General features: G+C 42.4%; 1 protein-coding gene across 5 annotated transcripts in view; it reads left to right on the forward strand.

Annotated features, from left to right (window-relative positions):
* The window catches only part of OSBPL2 (oxysterol binding protein like 2), a 55,519-nt gene that overhangs the window by 25,585 nt on the left and 5,458 nt on the right, over window positions 1–24,476 (forward strand). For all 5 annotated transcript variants that reach the window (XM_090064925.1, XM_090064926.1, XM_090064923.1 and 2 more), the window contains 8 exons: window positions 7,183–7,333; window positions 8,294–8,369; window positions 10,942–11,076; window positions 12,402–12,499; window positions 13,213–13,395; window positions 16,170–16,277; window positions 17,514–17,603; window positions 18,282–18,405. In XM_090064925.1, coding sequence (XP_089921051.1) covers window positions 7,183–7,333; window positions 8,294–8,369; window positions 10,942–11,076; window positions 12,402–12,499; window positions 13,213–13,395; window positions 16,170–16,277; window positions 17,514–17,603; window positions 18,282–18,405 — 965 coding nt within the window. The remainder of the gene's footprint in view (window positions 1–7,182; window positions 7,334–8,293; window positions 8,370–10,941; window positions 11,077–12,401; window positions 12,500–13,212; window positions 13,396–16,169; window positions 16,278–17,513; window positions 17,604–18,281; window positions 18,406–24,476) is intronic.

A 24,476-nucleotide genomic window follows, 5' to 3' on the forward strand; every position in this document is an offset into this window, starting at 1 on the left:
TGACATCTTCCCTGTGCCAGGATTTGACACTCCCTTCTGTGCAGACTTGATCTGCATCGGGATGGATGCCAGTTTGTTGGAGTGGAAAGTCTGCTTCTGGCTCGGTCCATACTTTTTGTTGAAGGAGAAGAGATGCTGCCCTGGGGAGAAGTATAATTGAATTGCTTGCTGCACAGCTGAGAACCTTGTATCCTGATCCAACCTGACTGACCAGGTGGGATTCTGTATGTGAGCATTTTGGGAGGAACCCAGAGGCTTTTACTTGAGTTGCAAATCCTCTGCTTGGGTTGCTGGGTGGAGAATAGGTCTCTTGCTGCCTAGGGTGTCTGCCTGTATACAGAGGCAGTGCCACTCTGTGCTGATTGGCTGGGCATAGAGCATTTACTATTTCCAGAGTAGATATTTCACTCAGGACTTTCTCAGGGATCTTATGTTTCCTGTTGGTCTCCCTGCATTTCAGTCACTGTAGCTCCCTCACTGCTGCTCCCACATACAGAGAACAGTTCTTGTGGTTGCACCTGTGGAACAAGGTCAGGCAAATTTTATTCAATTCTTTCTGCTTTTTCTTCCATCCTCCCCTTAATTCCAAGATTCTTCTGGAAAAAATATGCAAGCAAAAGAGCTAGCTACTTTGGCAGCAGGCTTCTAGTCCGTTTAACCTTGCTGTGTGGCTCTGTTAAGTCTGTCTTGGGTTCATGGAGGACTTCTGTGCCATCTGCTGTGCTACAACTCTTCATCAGTCCTTCCAGACTTCAGGTTACTGGTTCAGATGTGCTGAGCGAAAAGTTTGCTGTAGGAAGAGCAGCATACTTGGATAGTTGCCACAATGCTTCCAGCCTCTGCCAAAGAACATAGTTTTGTTATGCTCTTACCTTTTTGTTCCAAAGGCTAACCCTGAATTTCGTGAAATCTTCTTTTCTCCATGTCATTAAACATACCAGGCACATGCCTGAGCAAGTTGCTCTTTTGATTTTATTACTTGCCATTCATCTTGGACCATTTCTCTCTTGAGGAAGGACTGCACCTGTGGAATTGTGGGCTAATTCATATCCCCCACTCCCCCAGTACTGTCTTGATCTGATACATCAGCAGATTCTGCTCCTGGGTGTGAGTTCTGTCAAATTATCTTTACGGTAAGCCTGTCTCCTGTTGGAAGCGGCTAATTAGAATGGCAGCCTGTGAGGAGTAGCTGTCTCCTGAAGGAGGGGGAAGTGATGGTCTTGGAGAAAACAAAATTGTCTTTTTGCCATAGTGTGCCACTGCAGCATCCCATCTCTGCCAGGTGCTGTCCCTAGATCTGCAGCTCTTGATGCTTCCTACATTTGATTTTCTTCCCTGCTAGAGATGATGATGGTTCCCTGGTATTTAGGCTCAGAGAAGCTGTGACTCCGTATAAAAGTGATTTGCATGCTCTGTGACTCAAGGAATACTTCATCCCAAAACTTCCTGTTTGGTGGACACACAACTAGTCTGAGTGGCTTGGTTTTCCTTTGCAGAATGGGGAAGAAGAAGACTATGAAAAGCAGAAATACTGGCAAGTCACTTTTTTCTTTGAACTCTTGAAATGAATTGTATAATCAAGTCTCTGAATGATGTTGAATCTTAAACAGTCTCTTGTGTTTTAAGGCCTTTGGCTCACCTTTAAGATATGTAATTCATCAATTTAATACTTAACCACTACTGCCTTCAGTTATTGGGGTTTTTTTTTCTTTTTAAACATCCTCTTTCTACGGTATAAGTGTCCTGTAACTGATGTTTAGCTTGTGAATTCTTCTGTTCTGTGGAGGCTTTAATTAGTGACATCAAAAGAGAGACTTTTCTAGAAGAGCTTGTTACCATTTCAATAGTCCCACAGTTGTAGTAGCTAATTTGGATCCACTCTTCTGTCTCAAAAATGTGTTCCAGAGTGTTTACCTTTTCCTACCACTCTGGCCATGTGTTTCAGTTGATTCTTTTTAAAAATCCAAAAACAATTTAGTGAACAGGCAATTTTACAACTTTGAACTGACCTATATAGATAAATTTAGCAATGTGTTATAGCTGTGTAAGAGGTATGTATCGCAAGTGTTTGCTTTAGTGATGTTTGGAGACATCACTAGGTTAAAAATTAAATATTACATGAAAATAAACTATGACAGAAAACTTAATGTCTTTGTGCTACAAGGTCAGTTCCACTGGAGCTGAGTTTGAAAGTTTTGCCTGTCTGTAAAACTTGAATGACTTTCTGTTGCTTGTGTTTAGCCATTTGTGACTAGATTAAATTGTATTTTGGTTCACATTTGATCTCCGTTTTCCTTAGAATTGAATAAGTTTACGTATAGGAACAGCACAAATGAGTTGTTAACTGGAGAGAAATTAAAGGACTGGTAATAAGCAACGAGACACAGTTTTACTTGCTTTGGATTAATTAATCCTTAATAGATGTATGGAATAGCTATCTATCTCTGTAGAATATTCTAGGCACGATTAAAAGGTTTTGATTCCCCAGTGGGAGGTGAAGTAGCCCCGTTGAGTGACTTGAACTTTTATGGAAGTTTCTGTTTTAAAGTTAAACACATTTAAATATATTAGAGTGGCTAGGAATCCCAGAGGCTTAACTACCCTTTCTCAAAAAGTGTTCTTTCACTGTAGAACATCTAAAAATCAGCACGTGTTTTGAGACGGGTATTTTGATGTAATGTTTGTTTCAATCCCCTGAACAATTATATGTACATCTATCATTGTTCCCAATTAAGTGTTAAGACCCGCTGGGGTGTGGTTATCATGCCATAATTGCATGCCTGAGACGCTGGGGGTCAGCATGCAGGATTACTGGGTGATGTCATGTTTAATGCCTGCTGCTAATTATAAAATGCAAAATCACAACACCAGTGCTTCCTTCAGCTTCTGAGATGGCTGTATTGATAATCTTCAGTCATCTTTCCTGGTAGAAATATAAGTTTGTTTTGGGTTTCTTTAAAAGTAATACATTGGTAGAATGAAAATATTTAATGGGAGAAAGAAGTATAGCATTTATGGTAATAATACAACAATAATATCTGTTGTATTTTTAAGTATTAAGACTCCTGAGATGTTAAGAGTGATTGCAGTTGGCAAGCAAATGGTACTTAGATTGCTTCAGTGAAAATGATTTCAGCATGTTACAATGTATGTTCTTTTAAACAACTGTGCAGTCTTTTATTTAGCTTTGCCTGTGTGCCCTGGCCCAGAGGACTTTCAGAAAGCAAATGTGTATGTGCAGGGGATTTATACTGTCCAGATGCTAAATCAGAATTTGGACATGCCACAGTCCTTTGTTGACATGGAGAAAATGAACCTGATAAGGGAAGGGACTTATTGCTTTTACTGGTAACTTTTGTGTTTAAGCAATTTGATTTGTAATGTAGACAGACCAAACCAGTTCCAGTATTGTTACAGTCCAGAACATGGCGTAACCCCTCCTTTCAGGTTTCACCATCCAGCCATCACGTCCTTTCTACAGGTGTTGCACGTGTGTTTGTCATGCCTACTACAGCTAAACAGTATCATCTGACAGTTTGGGTGGAAATGTAGGCAGAGGATGCCCATTGCTGTTGTCAGCTACAGGTTCCTTTGTCTCCTCTGCCCTCCCTCATGTCCTTCAGGATATACATCTAGATGGACAGCTGGAATGAAGGTCATCTCACAAAACATGCAGCATCAGAACAATTTTATTTTTCCTCTACCACATCCTAGATGTCATGCAGTGTATCTTGTTCGTAGGGCTGAAAGCCAGCTGTTTTTGGCTTTGTGGAGGGTCTAGGTCCCTCTCTTTGATCGCATGTTTTAGAGAGAGAGAGAAAGTTCGAATAGGCTTCAAACCTTCAAAATTGCTTGAGTAAAATTGCAGTTTTTGTGCAAGACTTTTTTTTTTTTTGTGGCCTGATGTGAAACTTGTTCTCTGTATTTCATAAGGCTCGTCCATACTTATCTAAAACAATAGGTTGATCTTAATAGCGATAGCGTGAATGCGCATTATGGTACCAAGGTACCAGGAGAGAATAGTTCCTTGTTGTCCTAGGTGCTGTATAAACACCTGAGAGTTTATAACCTGTTTTTGGTGAGAGTGCCTCTGACAGGAACAGAACATGTGGGTATTTACCAGCTGTATGCAGGAGCCAGGGCTGGTGGTTAAATCCATTGGGTGGGAGAAGGTTAGGAGAAGAATCATTAAAAGCAGAGGGGAAGGAAGAGCTGGGTGTGGGAGGGGGAGGGGAGGGCGTTGCATCAGCGGAGATGGGAATGAGCAGGCAGTTGGGAGAGAGCATCCAGGGTGAAAACTGCGGCCAGCAGGCTGACATCCTTGGGGGTCACTCAGTGCCTGCTCAGGCTGTTTCTGCAGCTGCTTTTGCTGGCTTCAGTCTCTGAACCCCAGGCAGGTTCATTCCCCAAGGTCACTAGGATCAGTGGATGGAGAAAAGGGACTGTTTGGGGCCTAGTATTCATTTGTTTTTATGCCTTACATCCCAAGTAGAGACTGGAGTTTGGCCAGTTAAGCAGCCTTGGTTTTCCAGTGAACAGGAAATGGCTTTATTTTGAAAGCATTTGGGATGAGGGAGGTTCTCTTTATACTGAAGTATTTGATGGTTCTAACTATCTAATAGTGATTTGTAGGAGCTGAAGGCCTAGATATGCCAAGTCATTCTTTTCTAATGCTTTCAATAGGTGGCTTCCAAAGGGGTTCGGGAGTTTCACTTTGTGTGCTCTTACTTTCCAGCACATGGATACATCAGTGCCAACTTAAGGTTCCCTCACTTTTTCTGCTCCCTTGTAAAAGAGATCAGCTTCCTGCTTCCTTTTCTTTCTCCTTCTCCTCCCATTATTGCAGCACCTGTTTCTTCCAGTCTTCCAGTTACCACCTTGACAAGCCCAGCAGTGCATTTAGCAGGCCCAGTGAAATGTAGAGTTGCACTGTTCTTCCTCGAGTCTAGCATCATTCTGAGTGACAAGAGTACAGATTTCTCGGTGGTCAGTGCCTGTTCATACATGTCCATGCCCTGGAGTTGTTTTGCTCTTAAGCAACTGTTGCTGCTGCAATGAGTGTCATCTGAATACACGGGTATCCAGGGGAAAATGGTGCTAGAGAAGTATTGCTTGTATGCATCTGGAACTTTTCTTAGAGGTTATATTCGCTTTTTCCTGAATTAATTTTGCTGGGGTCACTTGTGTGTTCTTAGACCCTTTGGACTAAATCCTGAGCTGCACATGTTGGTATAAGCTGAGGCTGTGCCCCTTGGGGGTAGGTACTGGTGCTGTCAAGGAAGTTGTATTCTTCAGTCATAGAAGGAGTCTGGTCCGCTACCTTTCCTCATCAGGGTTGTCGCTTACAGTACTTATCAACAAAATGGTACTTGCTTGAAGAGTAGCTGTGCTGTAGGCGTTGCTGCTTAAATTTGGCAAGATGTGTGTCCAGTGCCTGCATGTAGATCTTGCAGTTCAAGGATCTTAACTTTCAAAGGATTTTAAATCCAGCTTTTTGAGCATACTTTTTACGTACACAGTTGCCTATGCAATTTGTCCATGGAAATAATAAAGTTTAAATACACAAAAGCCAGTGGTTCTTGGCATGCGCATACAAATGCAAAGAACAATTTTGCCAACTTTTTAATTGGTTTAATAAAAGATTATCACATTTTCCCAAAGAACCTTGTCATACAAATACAGTTTACTTGCACAAATCACTCTTTTTACACCTGCGTATGCAAAAGTTGTACACGTTAGCAATTGGCCCACGATTCTAAACAAAGAGGTAGTCTATCCTAAATGAATTGTTGGACTGAAACCCTGATGTGGCCTTGTCAGTGACCTTATTGCAGTAGTTTGCACTTGTGTATCATTTTTGGACTGGAGGACTCTGAAGTTATAAATTCAAACAATCTTCTTAAGTGGATGAATGCCTATTTTACAGGTGGATAAACCAGGGCCAGGAAAGTGAAGTAACTTGTCAAGGTCATGCGTCAGTCCGTGGTAGAGATAGGAGGATGATTCAAGTTCTTGCTCCCAGTCCTCCCCTCTAAACTCCCTTCCGTTATGCAGTGGAGGCTTATTTCCTTTACTGTTGTTTGGTTTTCATTTTTTTTAAAACTGGTTCTAATAACCTGCATATGTGCTGGTTGAGTCTGACTCTACAATTCATTTTTTTCTCATGGTCTCTTAGTAAAACCAAAATTGTAAATAGGACAACTGCATTTTTGAAGATCTTATGTCAAAGTCATGTAACTAGAAAAAAAAATTGTAATTACAGTTAAAGCGCAGCTCTGAAATAAGGGAGTAGATGTACCTAATTGAAATAGGAGCTGTTGAACAGTTCAGCTGAATATGATCCTACAGTGTGCCCTTGTTACGAAGAAGGCTAACAGCCTTAGTAGGAGAGTTGCAAGCAGATCGCAGAAAATGATTCTTCCCCTTTAGTTGGCACTGGTGAGGCCACATCTGGCATCCTGTGTCCAGTTTGGGCCCCCCCACTACAGAAGGGATGTGGACAAATTGGAGAGAGGCCAGTGGAGGGCAGCAAAAATGGTGGGGGGCTGGGGCACATGTGAGGAGAGGCTGAGGGAAATGGGCTTATTTAGTCTGAGGAAGACGAGACTGAGAGGGGATTTAATAGCAGCCTTCAACTACCTGCAGGGTGGCTGCAAAGAGGATGGAGCTGGACTATTCTCAGCAAATGCCAGCACATTGAGCAGTAACATCAAATTGCAGCAAGGGAAATGCAGGTTAGATATCAGAAAAACTTTCTCACTAGGATGGTAGTAAAGCTCTGAAACAGGCTGCCCAGGGAGGTTGTGGACTCTCCTTGGACGTTTTTAAGGCCCTCCTAGACAAAGCCTTGGCAGGGATGATCTAGCTGGGGATGGTCCGACTTTGAACAAGGGTTGAACTAGATGGCCTCCTGAGGTCTCTTCCAACTCTATTTTTCTGTGATTATTGCATGCAAAATTGATTATCCTTGGTATTTAATATGATAGTTGGTGCTGTTTGTTCTTAAACTAAGTCATCTACCAAAAAGTTTGCAGTCAGTGATATTTCCAAGTGAATCAGCATGTTGCAAACGTGCCATTGTTATGGTGCACCCACTTCTGCTTTGTCGTTAACAGGTTTAACATGTAAGCAGACTCTCTGGAGCCCTAGGGAGTGTTCCTCACTTGTATTTATTTTATGCAGGCTTTGATTCTGACAATTCTTCGGGGGACTTTTCAGAAGCAAATCATCATAAAGTTGCAGAAATGATTGACCGGGATCCACACCAAAGCAGTAGGACTGGGAAACCTAATGGAGAGGCTCAGCATCAAGAGAATGGAATTAAGGAACACAGGTGTGCTGGCAAGCCTTCTATACCAGGCAGTGTAGCCCTCTTTTGTGCATTCTGGATACATGCGTAACGGTATACTGACTGTTGAGGCTGACGTGGGTTTATAAAATAATAAACATTGGTTATCTGCTTATCAGTTAAGTGCTTAAACTGGTTAAGTGCAAGTGTCTTTTTGTCTCCCGTCTACTTTTAATACAAGTGTACTCCAGTTAACTGCAGAATGACGAAAGGGGAGTGGCTCTGAAACGGCTGCTGTTAGAAGCCTGGAAAATAATGGGAGCTATCAGTTTTAGCGCTTCTGCTGCCATAGTTTTCAAGGTCCCTAATGGGGGTTCTGACACTGGCTAAGTACCTTCAAAACGTTGGGTGTCAGTCGGTCTCAGAGCTGCTTGTCCCAGAATGCTGAGTGTGGTGTACTGAGTAAGTGTTGTGTACATGAAGGTTACACAAGTGTATATTCCAACTAAGTTTTTAGCCTTTTTTCAATCCTGAGGCAATACATTTAAACAGAGTACAGTGTACCTGCGAACCAGTGTAGTTGCTTTGGCTGAGATCATAGGAAAATAGGGCTGGAAGGGATCGTATGAAATCACCTAGTCCAGCCCAAAGCAGAATGCTCCCTGACTAGACCATATCTTTTCTAGGGAACCTGTTAGTTGTACAACTACCCCCAGATGCTCTGTCACAGTTCGTCGTGATGCTGGAAGATGGCCCCTTTGCCCATGGGTGTTGGCCAAAAATGCACAGGAATAATAGGCAGTAGAAAGTCCGTACCCCTAAGCAGCTCCCCTATAGGTTGAGGCTGTGGTTGCATTGAAGTAGTCTGTGTGAAATGCCTGAGAAACCTTTGTCGTTTTCAAAATTGATGATGAATAGGATTTTAGTCTAACAAAAAATAATCTTGGCTTGGGTATGATAACTATCTTTATGTTTTTGTGTTGTTTTGTTTTTTCCTCCCTACAGAACTTCGTTGCCCGCCCCTATGTTTTCTAGAAGTGATTTTAGTGTGTGGAGTATATTAAAAAAATGCATTGGCCTGGTAAGTCATTGCTGGCAGTCAAAGGAGACTGAACCTTTTTTCCTGCTATCCTTGCCAAAATGTTTATTTCTGGGAACTAAAGGTTAAGTTTGGAAATACAAAAACATGAAAGCAGATGCACCCATGCTTTGGGGTGTTGCCTGGTGGTGAAGAACTTTTAAGGTGACAAAAACAAAAGTAAAATTGTCATAAGCAAGCAGCACAAATAAACTCTCTCTAGTTCTTTGTTCTGATAAACAAAGATGGTGATAACGTATGTAAGAAGTCTCTTTAAACTGTCTCTTTAAGCTTCATGTCCTTTTAGCAAACTGAGGATCAAAAACCTCTGCTTTTTGAACAGCAATATGATGTTTTGTTGAACTGTTCATATAAACCTGAACGGCCTAGTAAAAAGAGATGTTTTCTCTTGTTTGACCTAGCTTTTGGAGCATTTCTCTTACTGTCTTACAAGTATTAGATTAGTGTCCTAAAGGCTGTAATCAAATGTGTTGAATAATTAACTCTTCTTGTCTTTACAACATTTGGCAAAATATAATTTGGGGCTTTATCTCGTCTTTCATGTCACAGAAAGTGAGTTGATACATTGGTGTAGGTTGTAGCCGTGTTGGTCTAAGGACATAGGCAGAAAAGGTTTTTTGCGTGAATCAGGTATCTTTTATTAGACCAACTTAAATAGTTGGAAAACAATTATTAAGCAAACTTTCAGGTTCAAAAACCCTTTGTGAGGCTAAGGCAGTTTCAGCAGTTGGTATGTGCTCTTCCTGAATGAAAAGTAAAGAAGCCAGAGGCCGGGCTGGTATGTATACCAGACAGGTAATCGGTGAAAATGTAGATTGAGGAGTCAATGGGTGAGAGACAGGCTGGGGAGGGAGAGAGAAGGGGGATGAAAAGTGGAGAGATACGTAGGGAGTTAGATGTTAGGCAGGTTATAATGTGTCATAAATCCAATGTCTATATTTAGTCCATGCTTTTTAGTATCCAGGAGGTTGATGAAGTGGAGTTCATAGGCTTGTCTCTGGGAAGTGTTTTGTAAGTTTCCTTTTGAGGATCAGGACTGAGAGGTTGGAGAGAGAGAGTGGTTTTCTTGTGAGAAATGTGCCCCCACAGGTAATTGGGTATTCCTGTCTTTGATAGATTTCAGGTGTGCATTCATTCTGGTGCGCAGTTGTTGTTTGGTCTCTCCTACGTATTTTCCATCAGGGCATTTGGTGCATTGGATGAGATGTATTACATTTCTGGAGGTGCAGCTGTAAGATCCAGGAATGCTGGTGGCTCTGTTGTGGGGTGTAGTAATTCTGGGGGTGGTGGAGATGTGTTGGCAGGTTTTGCGTTTCTTGTCATGGCATGGATCCTTCTGTTGTGTTCTGGGCTTGAGGAAGTTTGCTTCTGGTGATGAGGTTAGCGAGGTTTGGTGCTTGTTTGAAGGCTAGGATGAGTGGCTTTGGGAAGAGCTTTTTTAGAGTAGGGTCTCTTTCTAGTATGGGTTGCAATTGTTTGAGGATTTTCTGTAAAGATTCGAGGGAGGGGTGATAGGTTGTAACCAGCGGTGTGCAATTTGTGGGGTTTTTTTTTCTGTACTAAGATAGATCGCGTGTTTGAAAGAGCCACCCAGATACCACTTGAAGAACTGCTGTAGTACGGAAGAAACCCCCCCACAAATAGCACACTGCTGGTTATGAAAAAAACCATAACACCCACCCCCGATTGGCCAAGGAGGCCTGGCAGTCCCACCCCTTCCCAGAGGTTGCCAAACGACCTGAAACCACATCTTAATTACCCTGATTAAGCCCGGGTAAGCCATTAATCCATGTATAATTAAGTGTGGATGAATGGCTTCCCAGGCTTAATTGGGATAATTAAGCCATGGTTTCAGGCCTTCCCCAAGTGGGGAGGTTGCACAAGCAGCTGGACTGTGGTCCCGGGCCAGCTGGAAAGCTGCAGGTGGCTGCATGGGGGTTGGCTGAGCCCTGGCATAGCTTGTTGCTGGCGGTAGGTGCATGCATGCAACGAGCTGTGTTGGGGTTCCATGGACCCTGATGCAGCTGCTTGCTGCCTTGTGGCTGCCTGCCACAGTTGGCCTGGGACAAAAGCCCCCCCCACCGGGCCCAAGCTCCCTCTGTACACCCATGCTCCAAGACTGCAGGGCTTCCTGTCCTTTTCTTTACTTGCAGATAAGTTTGGGTTTTTTATTTGTTTTTTGTTTTTTAAGCGAGTTTGTTGTTTTTTTGTGGAGCCCTCCTAAATTCATATTTTCCATGAAACTCAGTTGCAAATTTGGTAGGTCCTTAGGTATAAGACCCCCAAGTCCTATGAGCCATTTTTCTTGGTCAGGCAGGGCTGGAGAAGACTCCATCCGAAGCCCTTTATCCCCACTTTTTATTAAGCTGTTACAGTGTGTCTAGCACCAGGCAGCAGTGGTAGTTAGAGACTAGTGCCAGGTTTCTGTTCTATGTCCTCTCTACCACATTGGGGAAAAGTATTATTGCCAAACTGTCCCCTCTTGATTTGGAAACTGTACTGTGACACCTCATAGTGTGTGAAAGGGAACCATTTCTCTTTTTTTTTCATCCAGGAGCTGTCTAAAATTACAATGCCCATTGTCTTCAATGAGCCCTTGAGCTTCCTCCAGCGAATAACAGAATACATGGAACACACATACCTCATCCATAAAGCTTGCAGTCACACAATCCCCCTGGAAAGAATGCAGGCAAGTTACTTCTTTTACCTCCCCTTCTTTCAGAACGATTTCTCTTGTTCTTCTTGCAGCCTCTGTGTTGAGGTGGTGCTCCAGCTGGGGGGAGTAGCTGGGTTTCTTCCAAGGTAGTCAGAAGAAAGGGAAGACTTGCCATACTGAATCAGGCCCGTGCCCCAGCCAGTCTGTCTTCCCATCTCTGGCAAGGACCACACAGATGCTTTTGAGAGAGGTGAAAGCACTGCTGTGGTAGGCAGATAGATGCATTTTTCCTGTGGGTAGAAAGGTCTCTGGCATGGTAGGAAGAGGAGAAGAGTGCCAAGCAGGACCTGAACATACCTAGGACCACATTAGCCTTTAACACTGCCATTATGAAACTCTCTGTCCATCCCACTATTTTTACTGAATGCCAGGCTATGGGTCCAAACCACATCAGAAACACCCTTGCTACCTGGGAAAGTTTATATTCGTAGAAGAAGAGTGCTGTGGCAGAATCAATTTTCCATGTTCCTTCCCTGAAACCTGTCCCTCCTGCTGAGGTGTAGACTAAATATCTGGCTAAATGACTTTTATGGTGGGCCTAAACTACTATGCACCTTGAGAGTTACTCAGGGCTCCATTTTTACTTGTGTGACTATGCAGAGGGCAAGATGTGCATAGTAAATTGACCATGATGACAAAACATAGATCTGCCTGAGCTTACAAAGGTCCTTTCACCTGGCAGTGAGATGCATGAAATGAAACAAAAGACACCTTGGTGTTGAAACATGTCTTGCAAAGCAAGTGAACTCTTCCTAGCATCACTGAAGGTTATGTCTGACTGTTGCTAGGTAAAGCAAGATTCGTGCGTGTGTGTGTGTGGCTGTGGGGAGAAAGGGAAAGGTGGACAAAGAGAAAGCCCTGTCTTAGAGCTGGGTGAAGACTGAAACAGCAAACTGCCAGGGGAGATGATTGCTTTTGGCGACTAGATACCACTGACTGTCCCTCTTAGCTATGGGTATAGCTTTACTATATATAGATCAGTGTTCCCAGTCTGAGTCTGGCTGTGGGTCTGTGTGTATTACTCTTGAGCAGTACATGGCAATCTCCACTGGCCAATTTTAAGACAACACTAGCAATCCTTAAAGAGTCCAGTCTATAGCCAGAAAAGCACTGCCTACATAGTAACAGCATGAGATATTTTGGGAGGGAGCCTAGACAAAAGCGGAATCCTCAGGGCTACAGGGTGAAGTTTGGAGAGTCCCTGAATATGAGGGTAGCTAAAAATGCGATAGTGTCTGAAAACATGTTGTAAGAAACTGGAGTTTTCTCAAGACTGCATTCTCGTGTTTGTTTTACAGGCTGTGGCTGCTTTTGCAGTGTCTGCTGTAGCTTCTCAGTGGGAGAGAACTGGCAAACCATTTAATCCTTTGCTAGGAGAAACCTATGAGCTTACCAGGTGATGATGAATCTTTAAATTTCGGGGCAGGCAGTATTTTTGTGTCCAGTCAACCGAGTTAACTTCCTGGCAAGCTGGAAAGTCTCATTCATTCATTTAGATTAAAAAAAATGATTCTGGCCGTTTGTATATCTAAATCCTTTTACTACAAGTTGCTAAAAATCCCTGCAATTGTTAAGTTCCACTCACAGACTCAGACTTTCTGAATTGTGCAAGGATGAATTTGTGTGCACGGTATTTATATTCTAACCGAGAACCAGTCCTTACCCCAGAGACTCTTAATTAATGTAGAGAGTGCCTTACTGATGATGTCATGATCTGAGAGTAGACTGAAACTCTTCTAGCTTCTGCTGCTTGCAATGTATTAGATTTGCATCTGGTTTCCTAACATGAGTTACTGTTGCCCAGGGAGCCTTAGACTGACCATGAGTTATCCAAGTCAGATGATCAGAGATAAATGCCTGTACTGATGGCATCTAACTTGTGGTATAGTTTTTTCTTTGGGAAATGTGCAATGGGGTTTTTTCTACTTAAATTTTCTGTGACTCATTAACTGGGAGAGCTATGTGACCTAGTAAAACAAGAAGTCCAGAGCTCTCATTTGGTTAAAAACCTTTAGATCTATTTTAAAAGTGTAGTCATCTCTGTATTTAGAGCTTTTTAATACATGATTAACACTGACTGCTTACCATTTCCTTTGTTTTTGTCCCTAGGGAGGATTTAGGCTTTAGGTTGATATCTGAACAGGTCAGTCACCACCCACCAGTTAGTGCATTTTATTCTGAAGGCCTCAATAAGGACTTTATTTTTCATGGATCAATTTACCCTAAGCTAAAATTCTGGGGGAAGAGTGTAGAAGCAGAGCCCCGGGGAACAATAACTTTGGAGCTTCTAAAGTAAGTGTAACCATTTCTCTTCTATGTTGTATATGTATCTCTCAACCCAGCTGAAAAAAAATGTAGTTCTTGCTCTGCAGATCAATTAAGACACGTCTGGACAATCCTTGGCTTCAAATAATCACAAAACTTGTCTTGGAGTGGGTGGAGACAGGCCATCCTTGGGAACTAAGCACAGGCTATTGCTTAACAGTTAATTCCTATGCTTTGATGTTGGAAGGACAGCATGAAACTGATTGCCACAACTTGGTTTGATTCTTTTTCTGCTAATACAGTTGGCATTTCTTGAAATAAAAAGCTATTTAGAGTTGGATGTTCTTGTTTTGTTAGATACTTTAAAAAGGGGAACTAAAATGCTGTCATTTGGATCATCAAAGCCATGTTAAGTTCAATGGGAATTTTCATTCAAACACATGAAATTAGAAATAACTTGTCCAGAATAGATACTGTTCATCATAGAAATTGTGATGAATTTGTGGAATTTACTATCTGCTGTTTGACATACAAGCCCAATAATAAAATCTGCCTGCTGCATATAGTCATACCCAGGCTGAAATGAAACCTCATTTTCCTGGTTACTTTCAGGCCTAGATCAGATTGAAAGCGTCTCTTGGGAACAAAACAATTTCATACCTTTGTTTTGTACCATGGTTACTGTAATAAAATTAAAAAGACTCTTTAACTTTTCCCCTAAGGGTTTCATAAACATACTCGCAGTAACAGCAAAAGAAAAGGTATTTTGGAACTGAGCTCTTTGAGGTGATTTCATAAGTGCCCTGAATCTGACCTGAATGAGAGGTGATTCTGAAATGTCAATAAATGTAATGCTTTTTAATATTGATTAAAAACAATTCAGCCAAAATAAAGGCTGGTAAGGGGGAGCATATCATTTTTCTGAATAAAGCTAGTCTCTTGCCCTTTTTATTTGAACAACCCTCACAAGATCATGCATATTACCCTAGACCATACATGGTTAATGGGATATTTGACTAACTAACTTAATTGGGATTAATTTTTGCTATTAATTTGATGTGAATATTTGTTGAGTGATTGAAGTGTTTGATGCTGTGGTTCTCGCATCCTGTGAGTTCATTGTAAACAAATGTGTTTACTTTGAGGGTAGCTGATTTAAACACACTTGCTATTCTTGTATTTCCTCATGACTTTCAAAACATGTGTAGGTCTGACAAACAGCTACCTTTTCCCAACCCACATATTACCTTACATTTCAATTTGTAAGCCATGGATATGGGTACTGCTTCATCTTGCTATTTTTTATGATGTACAAATGGTATTATCTGGGTACATAAATACAAATTGAGACCTTCAGATATTCTACTTTCCTGTGCTATGTTGGCCTTCTCTAAAAGAGCAACTGTTGCAGGATTTAATGGGAGACATTTCTCACTAAAGGAATCAAACTTCAAGGATCTGTCTGTGCAATACTGGAAATGACAGCCCAGCAAGTATTTGTCCAATCCTTTTCTTGATAAGGTGAAGATTAGAAAATGAGCACTTTTAATTTTTGCTCTTAGTACCCTTATGTCAAAAAATAAAGTTTTGTGTTCTATGTTTAATTGGAATAAAAACCAAGATGCAAGTCGTACAAACTTTTCCAAGATGTCTTAATGGCTGCTTAGCACAAACGCTAAGTGCCCCATTAGTGTTGAAAAATAAGAGCGATTAAAAAATGACTTCCTGGTAGAAGTATGACCTGGACCATCTTGTAAAAATATGAATCCAGTTGTTGCGAGATTAATCATTTGACCATTTTAGAAACATTCCTTTCTGGCCCTCAAGTCGGCAGCCCCTAGCTTTGTAAAGTCAGTGCTGCAGAGCATGTTCTGATACCAGTCTATGCTGAGAGGCTCAGTTCTGCTTTGGCTGCTCTAAGTGAAGGAATCTGGGGAGAAATGAGGAGTAAATCAGTTTGTAAATATCACATTTGAAGAGCCTGTGAATAGTGTCAGGGTCTTTCAGTGATAAATTTCCTTGCCAGATAATGAGTTGGGTTGTATTAAAAGGACTGCACAGAAGGCAGGAAGTTTGTGTTTCTAAGTGTTTAGTGTGTAGAAAGGAAGAGGCAAACTGGTGACTACCTGCAAAACTGCCACTGTCTTCTCTACCAGGTGGAGAAGGTACATCCCCGATCTGTAGCAAAGCTGGCAGTAACTAGCATCCTTGTTGGAACCTGAGCAGAGGGGTTTATATTAAATAGTCATGAAGACAGTACTACTTCTTGTCCCAAGGGATATTTGCTCCAGGTTATGGCTGAGGCATGGTGAAAGCTCTATGGGGAGAAGCTTTTCAGTGCTTCTCTGGTGATTTGAACAGAAGCCATCCATCTTTGGGGCTGGCAGGAGGGTCAGAAACCGCTTCTGACACACAACACCCTTTTAAAAGTACAATTAAAATAGTGAATTCCCTCAGTGCTACTTGGGCAGTGCCTCTGAACTCAAGTGACTGAAGGGCAGGCATCTGAATGTCATAGGAAAGCAATTTCCTCTTTTTCTTTTTATTGCATATTAACTTGCACTGAACTTCAGAGAGAACACATTGTGTTGATTTATATAAAAAAGCAAATCTGTATACTTTTAAAACAAATAATGCTTAAATGACTATTGTTAACAGGAGTAGTAAATATTCTACCCCATTAGTAGAGTTAGGGTATTTAGAACTTAAAGCAGCTTCAAGTGATGTCTTTAGTTGAAGGAATGATTTTATTTTCTCTGCATCTGATTTCTATTCTGCTTTTTTTCTGATTTCTTCCACAGATGTAATGAAGCATACACGTGGACAAATCCAACCTGCTGTGTACATAATGTAATTATTGGTAAATTGTGGATAGAGCAGTATGGAACAGTAGAAATCGTAAATCACAGGTAATTGCCAGTTAGGTAGTTATGAACTTTGGCCTGTAGGGAGACTGGTAAGTGGCATTTGCAGATGCTTTAGACAGGAAGCATTGTGATCTCTCTGGCCTCCAAGTTCAAGATTTTTACTTGCTGTTTTTCTGCCAAACACAATAAAATTATTTATTCTTTGAACTCCTTTTAAATTTATTTTTCTTGTTTCTCTTAAAACAAACTTCAAATAGTACTAATGGTATAAATGGTTCTGTGAGAGGAGGGGTGGCTTCAAGGGAACAGAACCTTTCAGCACCATGTCACCTTTTCAACTTCAGCAGATCAGTTGATAATGAGTTGAAATTACCATTTAACATCTTTGCAGTCAATTTTGTGAAAATATCAGTTATCCACATGTCATAGGTCACCATAGCATTATGGTGACAGTGCTTGGCTTGGTTGTTTGCTGTCTTGGGCATAGAACGTTATGGACTGAAATACCTTGCTGCTCTTCCATGCAGTCTGGCCTGTAGTTAGTAAGGTCAGTTAAGTAGTTGTTAAAATTTGTACCACTTCAGCCTATGTCTGTAGACAAAAGTCACAAGGACTGTTGATCTGGTATCTTTTTCACATTCTAAATGTACTTAGTTGCAGTCAACTAAGCCATGCATTATGTGTGCTCCTGATATTAAAACTGCCGTTCAAAACTTCACCTGGGAGAGGTTACATATATAGAGTAATATCTGAATACAAGAAACCTTCTTAATGCAGTATAGCGTGGGTCTACAAGCGAGTCTGATCCAAGAATCTTGTCCAGTGTAGCTGGGAAAGAGCATTTGATTACACATAGTTTTTAACTGTAGGCTACATTTGCTGCCTCTGTCAACTTCATTGTAATAGGTTAAAAATCACTATTTAAAACTGATGTTTGTTTAACCTGTATCAACCTCATTGATTTAACTAAAGTTTTATTGGTAGTTGGTAGGAAATAAGAGTTCTTAGTGACTTTTGTCAGAGAATTTTAGATATACAAGAAATGCAGAAATTTGTCACTGAAATCATCTGATGGCATTAACAAACAGGCTCTGTGTCACCAGGCTCTGTCTGAATGAAGGATGATCTGCAAAGACTTTTAGTAACCAGGCACTTTTTACTACCTAATTTTGAAGTGTTTTCATGAAATAACTTGGTACCTGTTTTAGTCAAGTAAATATATTAATAAACACATTTTAGATGCAGCCTTTCTAAATTGCAAACTCATTTCCTCTGCAGTACTGGAGATAAATGTATCCTTCATTTTAAACCATGTGGACTGTTTGGAAAGGAGCTTCACAGAGTAGAGGGATATGTTCAGGACAAAAAGTAAGTGAAAAGTCTCTCCTGCTTGCAGCATCTGGGCCTATAGTACTAAGAGAAGTATTAATTGTTGCATGGCTACTTAGGGTTTTTTATATAGGGACAGACTTCCCATTTTCATGTATTTCTATATTCTGTATTATACTACTTTGTTTTAAGAGGAGCATTTTCTTCAGTGTTGGAAAATACTTATAGTCATTTGTACTGTTGGATATAGACAGAACTCTAGATTTAAAGGAAGGGTATACAGGGAATAATACATCTGTTGATAGTTTGTTTTCCTTAATGTTTCTTGGTAATTTTTTTAAATTGGATAGTGGAATTCTTAATATGTACTAACAATTCCCCAGACAAAACCTGTCATGGAGATCTTGATCTTTGCATTTGTAACTGCCGGCTTTATTTCTGCGTTCAGTTAAATTGCGAAGTGGAGGGTGGGACTGACGGCTGACTAATGAGGGTACCTTCCAAGCTGTAGGGCTGAATATCAGAAATGTTTGACTAAACTGAAATATTAATCTTTTGCATTTATATTATGATAAACGTTTTCCTAGAATTCTGCACCAGAAATCATGAGAGAGAAGGCCCCCCAAAAAACCTAGATTAGGTTATGTGAATTTAAATTTCATTTAGAAAGTCTCATAGAAACTGCAGAAAAATAAGTTTTCTTTCTTCTCTAAACAGCAAAAAGAAGCTCTCTGTGATCTATGGTAAATGGACAGAATGTTTATGGTGTATTGATCCTACCATGTACGAAACCTTTAAAAAGAATGAAAAGAAAGGTGGAGACCAGAAGAAATTGAAACCGGTAAGGTTATAAAATGATTCAGGAGCGCGCAGGTGCTGTTCTATCTCTCCTGATAAGGATGTTCTCTTCCAACAAGAAGCATCATTACAGTGGTACCTGAAAAGCTCTAGTGTATGGTGGTCAATTTCATTAGAAGGGTCCTAAATACTATGAGGCGGCAACCTTCTTTGGTGACCATTGACTTAGGTGGGAGTGGAGCATCTGTCAGGGCTGGAGTTTAGGTTTGATATTTAGTGATTCAGCTGACAGATACTAAAATGGCAGCATTGCCAACTCCAGGCACTTAAATATGAAGCCTTTCAGGCAGCAAGAAAAAGATGACTCTAACAAAAAGCAGTAAAGTTCTGGCTTTTTAACTTGTTTTCTAATATTTGAGCTTCTAGGGGTTTGTGCTGCAAAGGGAAGCTTGGAAACAAGCAGGCTTAGAAGCTTGCTGTCACTTTTTTTCATGTAAAGGTAGATATTCTTGCATAATTGTATGACTCTGCAGGCCTGGGGCTTCATGAAGAATACCAGATATTTCAGGGCATGAAGCATGAGAGCTGGCATTGCAGCTACTGGTAGAAATTGTAAAACTCTGGCTATTCATGCACCACCCAATTGACAGGTTAAAACAGACCTGGTAACTTTGGGGCCTTTCTGGGGCCAATTTTTATAAAATTGAACTGACTCTCCCTGTCGAGAGCCTGGAGGCAGCAGCCCGCTCTGTTTCTTTTCCTGAATTCTGTCCTTTTTGAAGATCAGTTGAGATTCATTTTGCCTTTCTGAACATCTTAGCTTTTGAAAATCATAGGTGTGCACCGATAGAGATTTTTGGGGGCTGATACCGATAGCTGATGTTTAAGGAGGCATATTGGCCGATACCAATCCAATTCCAATACAGCTGCTTCCAGCTGGTAAGTCTGTTGTGGTGGAAGGGGAGGGCACGGGGGGGGGGAGGGGCCAGATGGGTGTGCCCCCAGATCTGTGCGGGGTGGAGTGGCAGGCTGCAGCTGTGGGCTGGAGCCAGGACTGTGTCGGGCTCTTCTCGATGGGGTTGGGCTCAGGGCAGGTGGTGGTGGCAGCGCTTTGAAGGGACTTCGGGGATGGGGGGTTGCAGCCACCCCAAGTTTCTCTGTAGGCCCCCCCCATAACCCCTCTCCCAATGCCACCACCTCCCGCCCAGCGCAGCCTCTGCTCTTCCCAGTTGAGCTGGGGCTGCACTGGGTGGGCAGCAATGCTGGGAAGGTTGGTTGGGAGCAGGGGTGGTGGGTGGGGTATGATAAAATTTGGGGCAGCTGCGGTCTACCCCCTCCCCCCCCCCCCCCCCCCCCCCCCCCCCCCCCCCCCCCGTAGCCTTCCTTCCAGCACCGTTGCCACTTGCCTAAAGCCCAACCCCTGCTGAGATGACCCTGGTGCAGCTCTAGTTCCAGCTTGCAGCCCACCGCCCTGCCCCGCGCAGATCCAGGGAGACACTACTCCCACCCCCCTGCACTCCCCAGGTGAGGGGCTCTGTCCCACGCCCTGCCCCACCCTGGCTGGGCAGCGCCTGCTCAGCCCCTGCCACACTCCCTAACCACAACCCCCACTCCTCGCATCCTTTCTGTCCCCTTCCACCACAACAGACTTACCAGCTGAACGCAGCTCTCCAAGCTGCCGGGTTGTGCTCCTTGCTGCCTGCATGCTGCGCTGTGGCTGCGTGTATGCACGAGCATTTATTAGGACTGTGCAAAATTTTGACGGGTGTATGTTTCGAAGCTGTTTTTGAAGTGTTTTGAGCTTGAAACAGCACAATAAAAACAAAACAAAAGGCTTCGAAACGAAATGAGGGCACTCAGTGTTTCAAAGCCAAACTTGCTGCAGCTAAACAGAAACTAAGGAGAGTGAAGGGGCAGAGGGGGGAGGACGGCTCTGATATTGACATCTATCTTCCTGATTGCTTCCCCCAGCTCTTCCAGAGGGCCGGGGCTGCCCAGTCTGTGTGCTGGGTTTCAGCAGGCTGCTCCCGAAACTGCAGCAGCAGCCTGCTGAAACCCACTGCGCCAATCCAGGGGTCCATGCCCCCTGGGAAGAGCTGGGGAATGGAACCGGGAGCTGGGGGAATGTTTAGGTCCTTCAGCATTCCCTCAGTTCCCGGTTGGATTCCTTAGCTCCTCCATCTTTCCCCCAGCTCTTCCCAGGAGGTGTGGGCCCCCGGATGATGCAGGATGACAGCAGGATGCCACTGCTGCCTGGGACTAGCGCTGGGCACAGCACATGCCAAGCACCGTGAAGACTGGTGCTGCCATTGGCCCCAGCTGGCAGCAGCAGCAGTATGCTGTCATCCTGTGTGCAGATCTGGGGGTGCATACCCCCCAGGAGGGCTGCGGGGCTGTGCCAGATTCCTCCTGGGAGGTGCGGGCCCCCAGATCTGCATGCAGGATGACAGCAGGCTGCCGGTGCTAGTTTTGCTTTGAACAGTTTGAAGTGCAGTTTCCCATAAACTGCTGCACCCATTTCCTTGAAACTTGGCAGGCTTCATGCCCTCAGAAGGAGCTACCATCCCTACAATTTTCATCCGAGTCAGGCAAGAAATGACAAAGGTATAGGCATTTTCACGATTCCCCATTATAGCTTATGGGTGAAACGTCGAAACAGCAAAACAGTTCTGATGAAACAAAATGGAACAGTGCTTCGAAACGCTGAAATGAAACATTGTCCCTTCAAAACAGAAGCCAAAGCAAAACGGTGCTGTTTCGCACAGCCCTAGCACTTATTGGCCAAATTATTGGCTGCATGGGGCCAATTTCTGATGCAGCCAATTTTCTTTATATCGGTACCAATCCAATATCAGACCAATGCATCAGTGCACCTCTAGAAAATCAACTCCCTGGTCTTTCCTACTGAATCTATTTAGTTCTGGGAGTTCTCCAACAACAAGCAGATGTTGAAATGGAAAGTATTCTTAAGGGTGGTTTCGAATGAGGAATGTACGTCAGTGGTACTCAAGCTTCTGTCCTGTGGGCTGGAGGAATGATAAGGTATTATTAGTTCACTGGTCTGATCCAGTGCAGAATTGATGCGTGGGCCCAGACCCGCGTACTGACTTCATGCACAGCCCAGTGTCCCATGCCAGCTCAACCCTGTGTGCTGGATCCAGCTGCACTGTGTGCCACTAATCAAGCACACAGGGCCATGTCATCCAGCCTGCAGGACTCCTCACACATTCAGAAGTATGTCAGGAGGGGAGCTGCAGTGAACAGTGCTAGATTTGTAATGCTCTCCTGCAGCCAAATTTTTGGACTGGTTAGAAGACCTAGGGGATGGACAATGTGGCCTCACAGGCTGGAGCCTGAGCACCACTGCTATAGATAAATAAGCTTGAACTTGATTTTAAAATGGGAACGTTAACCATAGGAAAATAATTTCCCAGTACATCAAATGGATAATATCAATCTAAAAGGACAGATAAGATGAACATTTTACCAATCTAAGATGGACATAGTTTCTTATTTTTGTGGTGTATAGTGACACCATGGCTAAGAACATCACTACATTTAGAGCTGTTTTTTTGGAAATTGCAATTTAATTATTTTTTTTAATGGAGTCTTAAGGTGAAATCCTGTTGGCTTCTTCAGCTGAAATCCTGGGTAGCTTAGCCCTGTGGTCCTACTCTGGAGGTGGCTAGTGACAGGTAGACAAGGAGTGGCCAACATGATCTGTGATTTTGTAAAGTTCAGCTCAGTACAAATAATATTTGTATCTGTATATCATGTTGAATATGCTGCATTTGTAGCTTGTGTTCAGATTTGTGAAGAAGTATATTTTCTTCCCCCTTCAATTTTCTTCTGTCTTTGTTCTGAGGATGTGAATTTTGTGCACATTGTATGACGAGAACACTGCTTGTCTTCAAACATTTCCCACTGGCTTGTGAGACTTCTACAGTTTTGAAAGACACTGGAAACTTATTGTATTTTGTAAACACTGAAAAGTTATTGTACCTTTTTTATTGTGCCCACTTATTCCCTCAGATATGTTCTGTGTGTAATACATCGAGCTACAGTGAAAGAGCCATCTGTAAGGATTGTAAAATGACTTTTTCATTTCCTTTTGTGTTAGCACTTTCATAGTGCTTTTGACACTCAAATGATTGAACTGCCTCTGACAACACAAAGATACCCTCTCTTTCATGGTGAAAGGGACTTGGATGTTTTAATACTGATTTTAATCAGCAGTTGAAGCCTGTCTGATGGGAAAGGGCACTGATTGCTAGTACTCAGACAACACCTTATGCAAAGGGAAATGGGGGGTGGACGGTGGGGACACAGACCAAAGAGAAGATGGAGAGATTGTTTTCTCCTTTATGTGTTGTTGTTTGTTTTTATCCTGTTTTTAAAAGACTGGAATACCCAATTCTTGGCAAACTCCATCTAGTGCTGCATCCACAAGGTTACTTCATAGATCCTCACTCCTGGATTTCATGTCTTATGCTGGGAAACTAGCAGGCTACCTGCTGTGGTTGGTCCAGCAAACAGCAGCACATTCAGCACACTGTATTTTTAATGGTTTCAGAATTGATAGCCTGGGTTTACTCTTGAACAAAGGTGTGAGGTTTGTTTGGTTTTTTTTTCAGACAAGGTTCTTTGGGTAAATCTGATTTTTATTAGACCAACTCAAATAGTTGGAAAAAATTCTTTGCAAGCTTTCGGGTATAAATACCATTCGTCAGGCTGAGGAAGCACCTGCAGCTGGTGTGTGCTCTTCCTGGATGGAATGAAGAGTAAAGAAGCCAAGGGCTGGTATGCATGCAAGTAAGGCAGTCAGTGAAGATATTGGTGGGGTGGGTGGGTGGAGGGCAGGGAATGAATGTAGCTGGTAAGTAGTGGAGAGGTACATTCATTACCAGCTACATTCATTCGCCCCCCCCCACCCCTTGCAACATGTCTGTTACCCACTGACTTCTCAATTTACATCTTCACTGATTGCCTTCCTTGCTTGCATACTAGCCCCTGGCTTCTTTACTATTCATTCCATCCAGGAAGAGTACACACCAACTGCAGGTGCTTCCTCAGCCTGACAAAGGGTATCTATACCGAAAAGCTTGCAAAGAAGAATTTTTCCAACTATTTGAGTTGGTCTGATAAAAGATATACATTTACCCAAAGAACTTTTTCTGCCTGGCTACAACCTATACCCTTGAGGTCGTGTCTCCCCCCCACCCCCATACTTTTCCCGGCTGTATTTTGCAGTTCATGTGGCCAGGCTTCTTTTTTTACTTGTCCAATATAGTTTTGACAGGTGCTGTCAGAGCTTTTTCTTAAAACATCTAAAATATCCTTTCATAACTCTGCTGAAAGAAAACTGTTTTGTAACTGGCCTGTTCCATTATCTTTTAGCCCCATTTGGATTTTTATTGTAGATAGTAGCTATGTAGGCAAATGAGATAGCTAATTACAGTCATGTAGTCACTGCCATAATTACGTGATTCAGAGTAGAAATGTTAATCAGGAGCCTGGAAGAGGTGAGTATTTCAGAGCATTACAGAATATGTACTGCCATCTTTGGTAAAGAGGTGAAGGAAGAATCTGATATAGAATGGCAGCTTGTTTTAGATTAAATTAATTGAAAAGAAAAAGGCAGAGCTTCTTGTGTCCTAGAATCCTGAAACCGTGTGTTTGGTCAGCTTCTGTAGAAGCACTGGGTACTGTGGAGGATTCTGGGTGATGGGATGAATTAAAGTTTGTTCTAGTTTGTGTTGTGGAAAGTCAAATCCATTGATGCATTCATGTATCAATATAGTGATATTATTGTATCAGCTTGCTATTATACCTTCAGTCTCAGATGCAACTGCATAAGTTCTAAAGCATGCAGATGTCATAACTAATTGGCTACCTTGTGCTGCCAATGAGTGTATTGCTGTATATAATAATGTAAGATGTATTACCACCCCATTATTAGATGTAAGATCTAATAATCTGAGGCAGGAGGAACAGGTGATGAGTCTGGAAAAGGGAGGGTGAGGAAAATGAGCAAAGATTTTTCAAAGACATGGATTTTTGTTTGACAAATTGTGCTTTTGGCACATAGGAAGTGGGAGGTTATTCCAAACGCAT

The sequence above is a fragment of the Crocodylus siamensis genome, chromosome 10, assembly GCF_052110815.1.
Source record: "Crocodylus siamensis isolate JL-2025a chromosome 10, ASM5211081v1, whole genome shotgun sequence".
NCBI classification, from domain to species: Eukaryota; Metazoa; Chordata; order Crocodylia; family Crocodylidae; genus Crocodylus; species Crocodylus siamensis.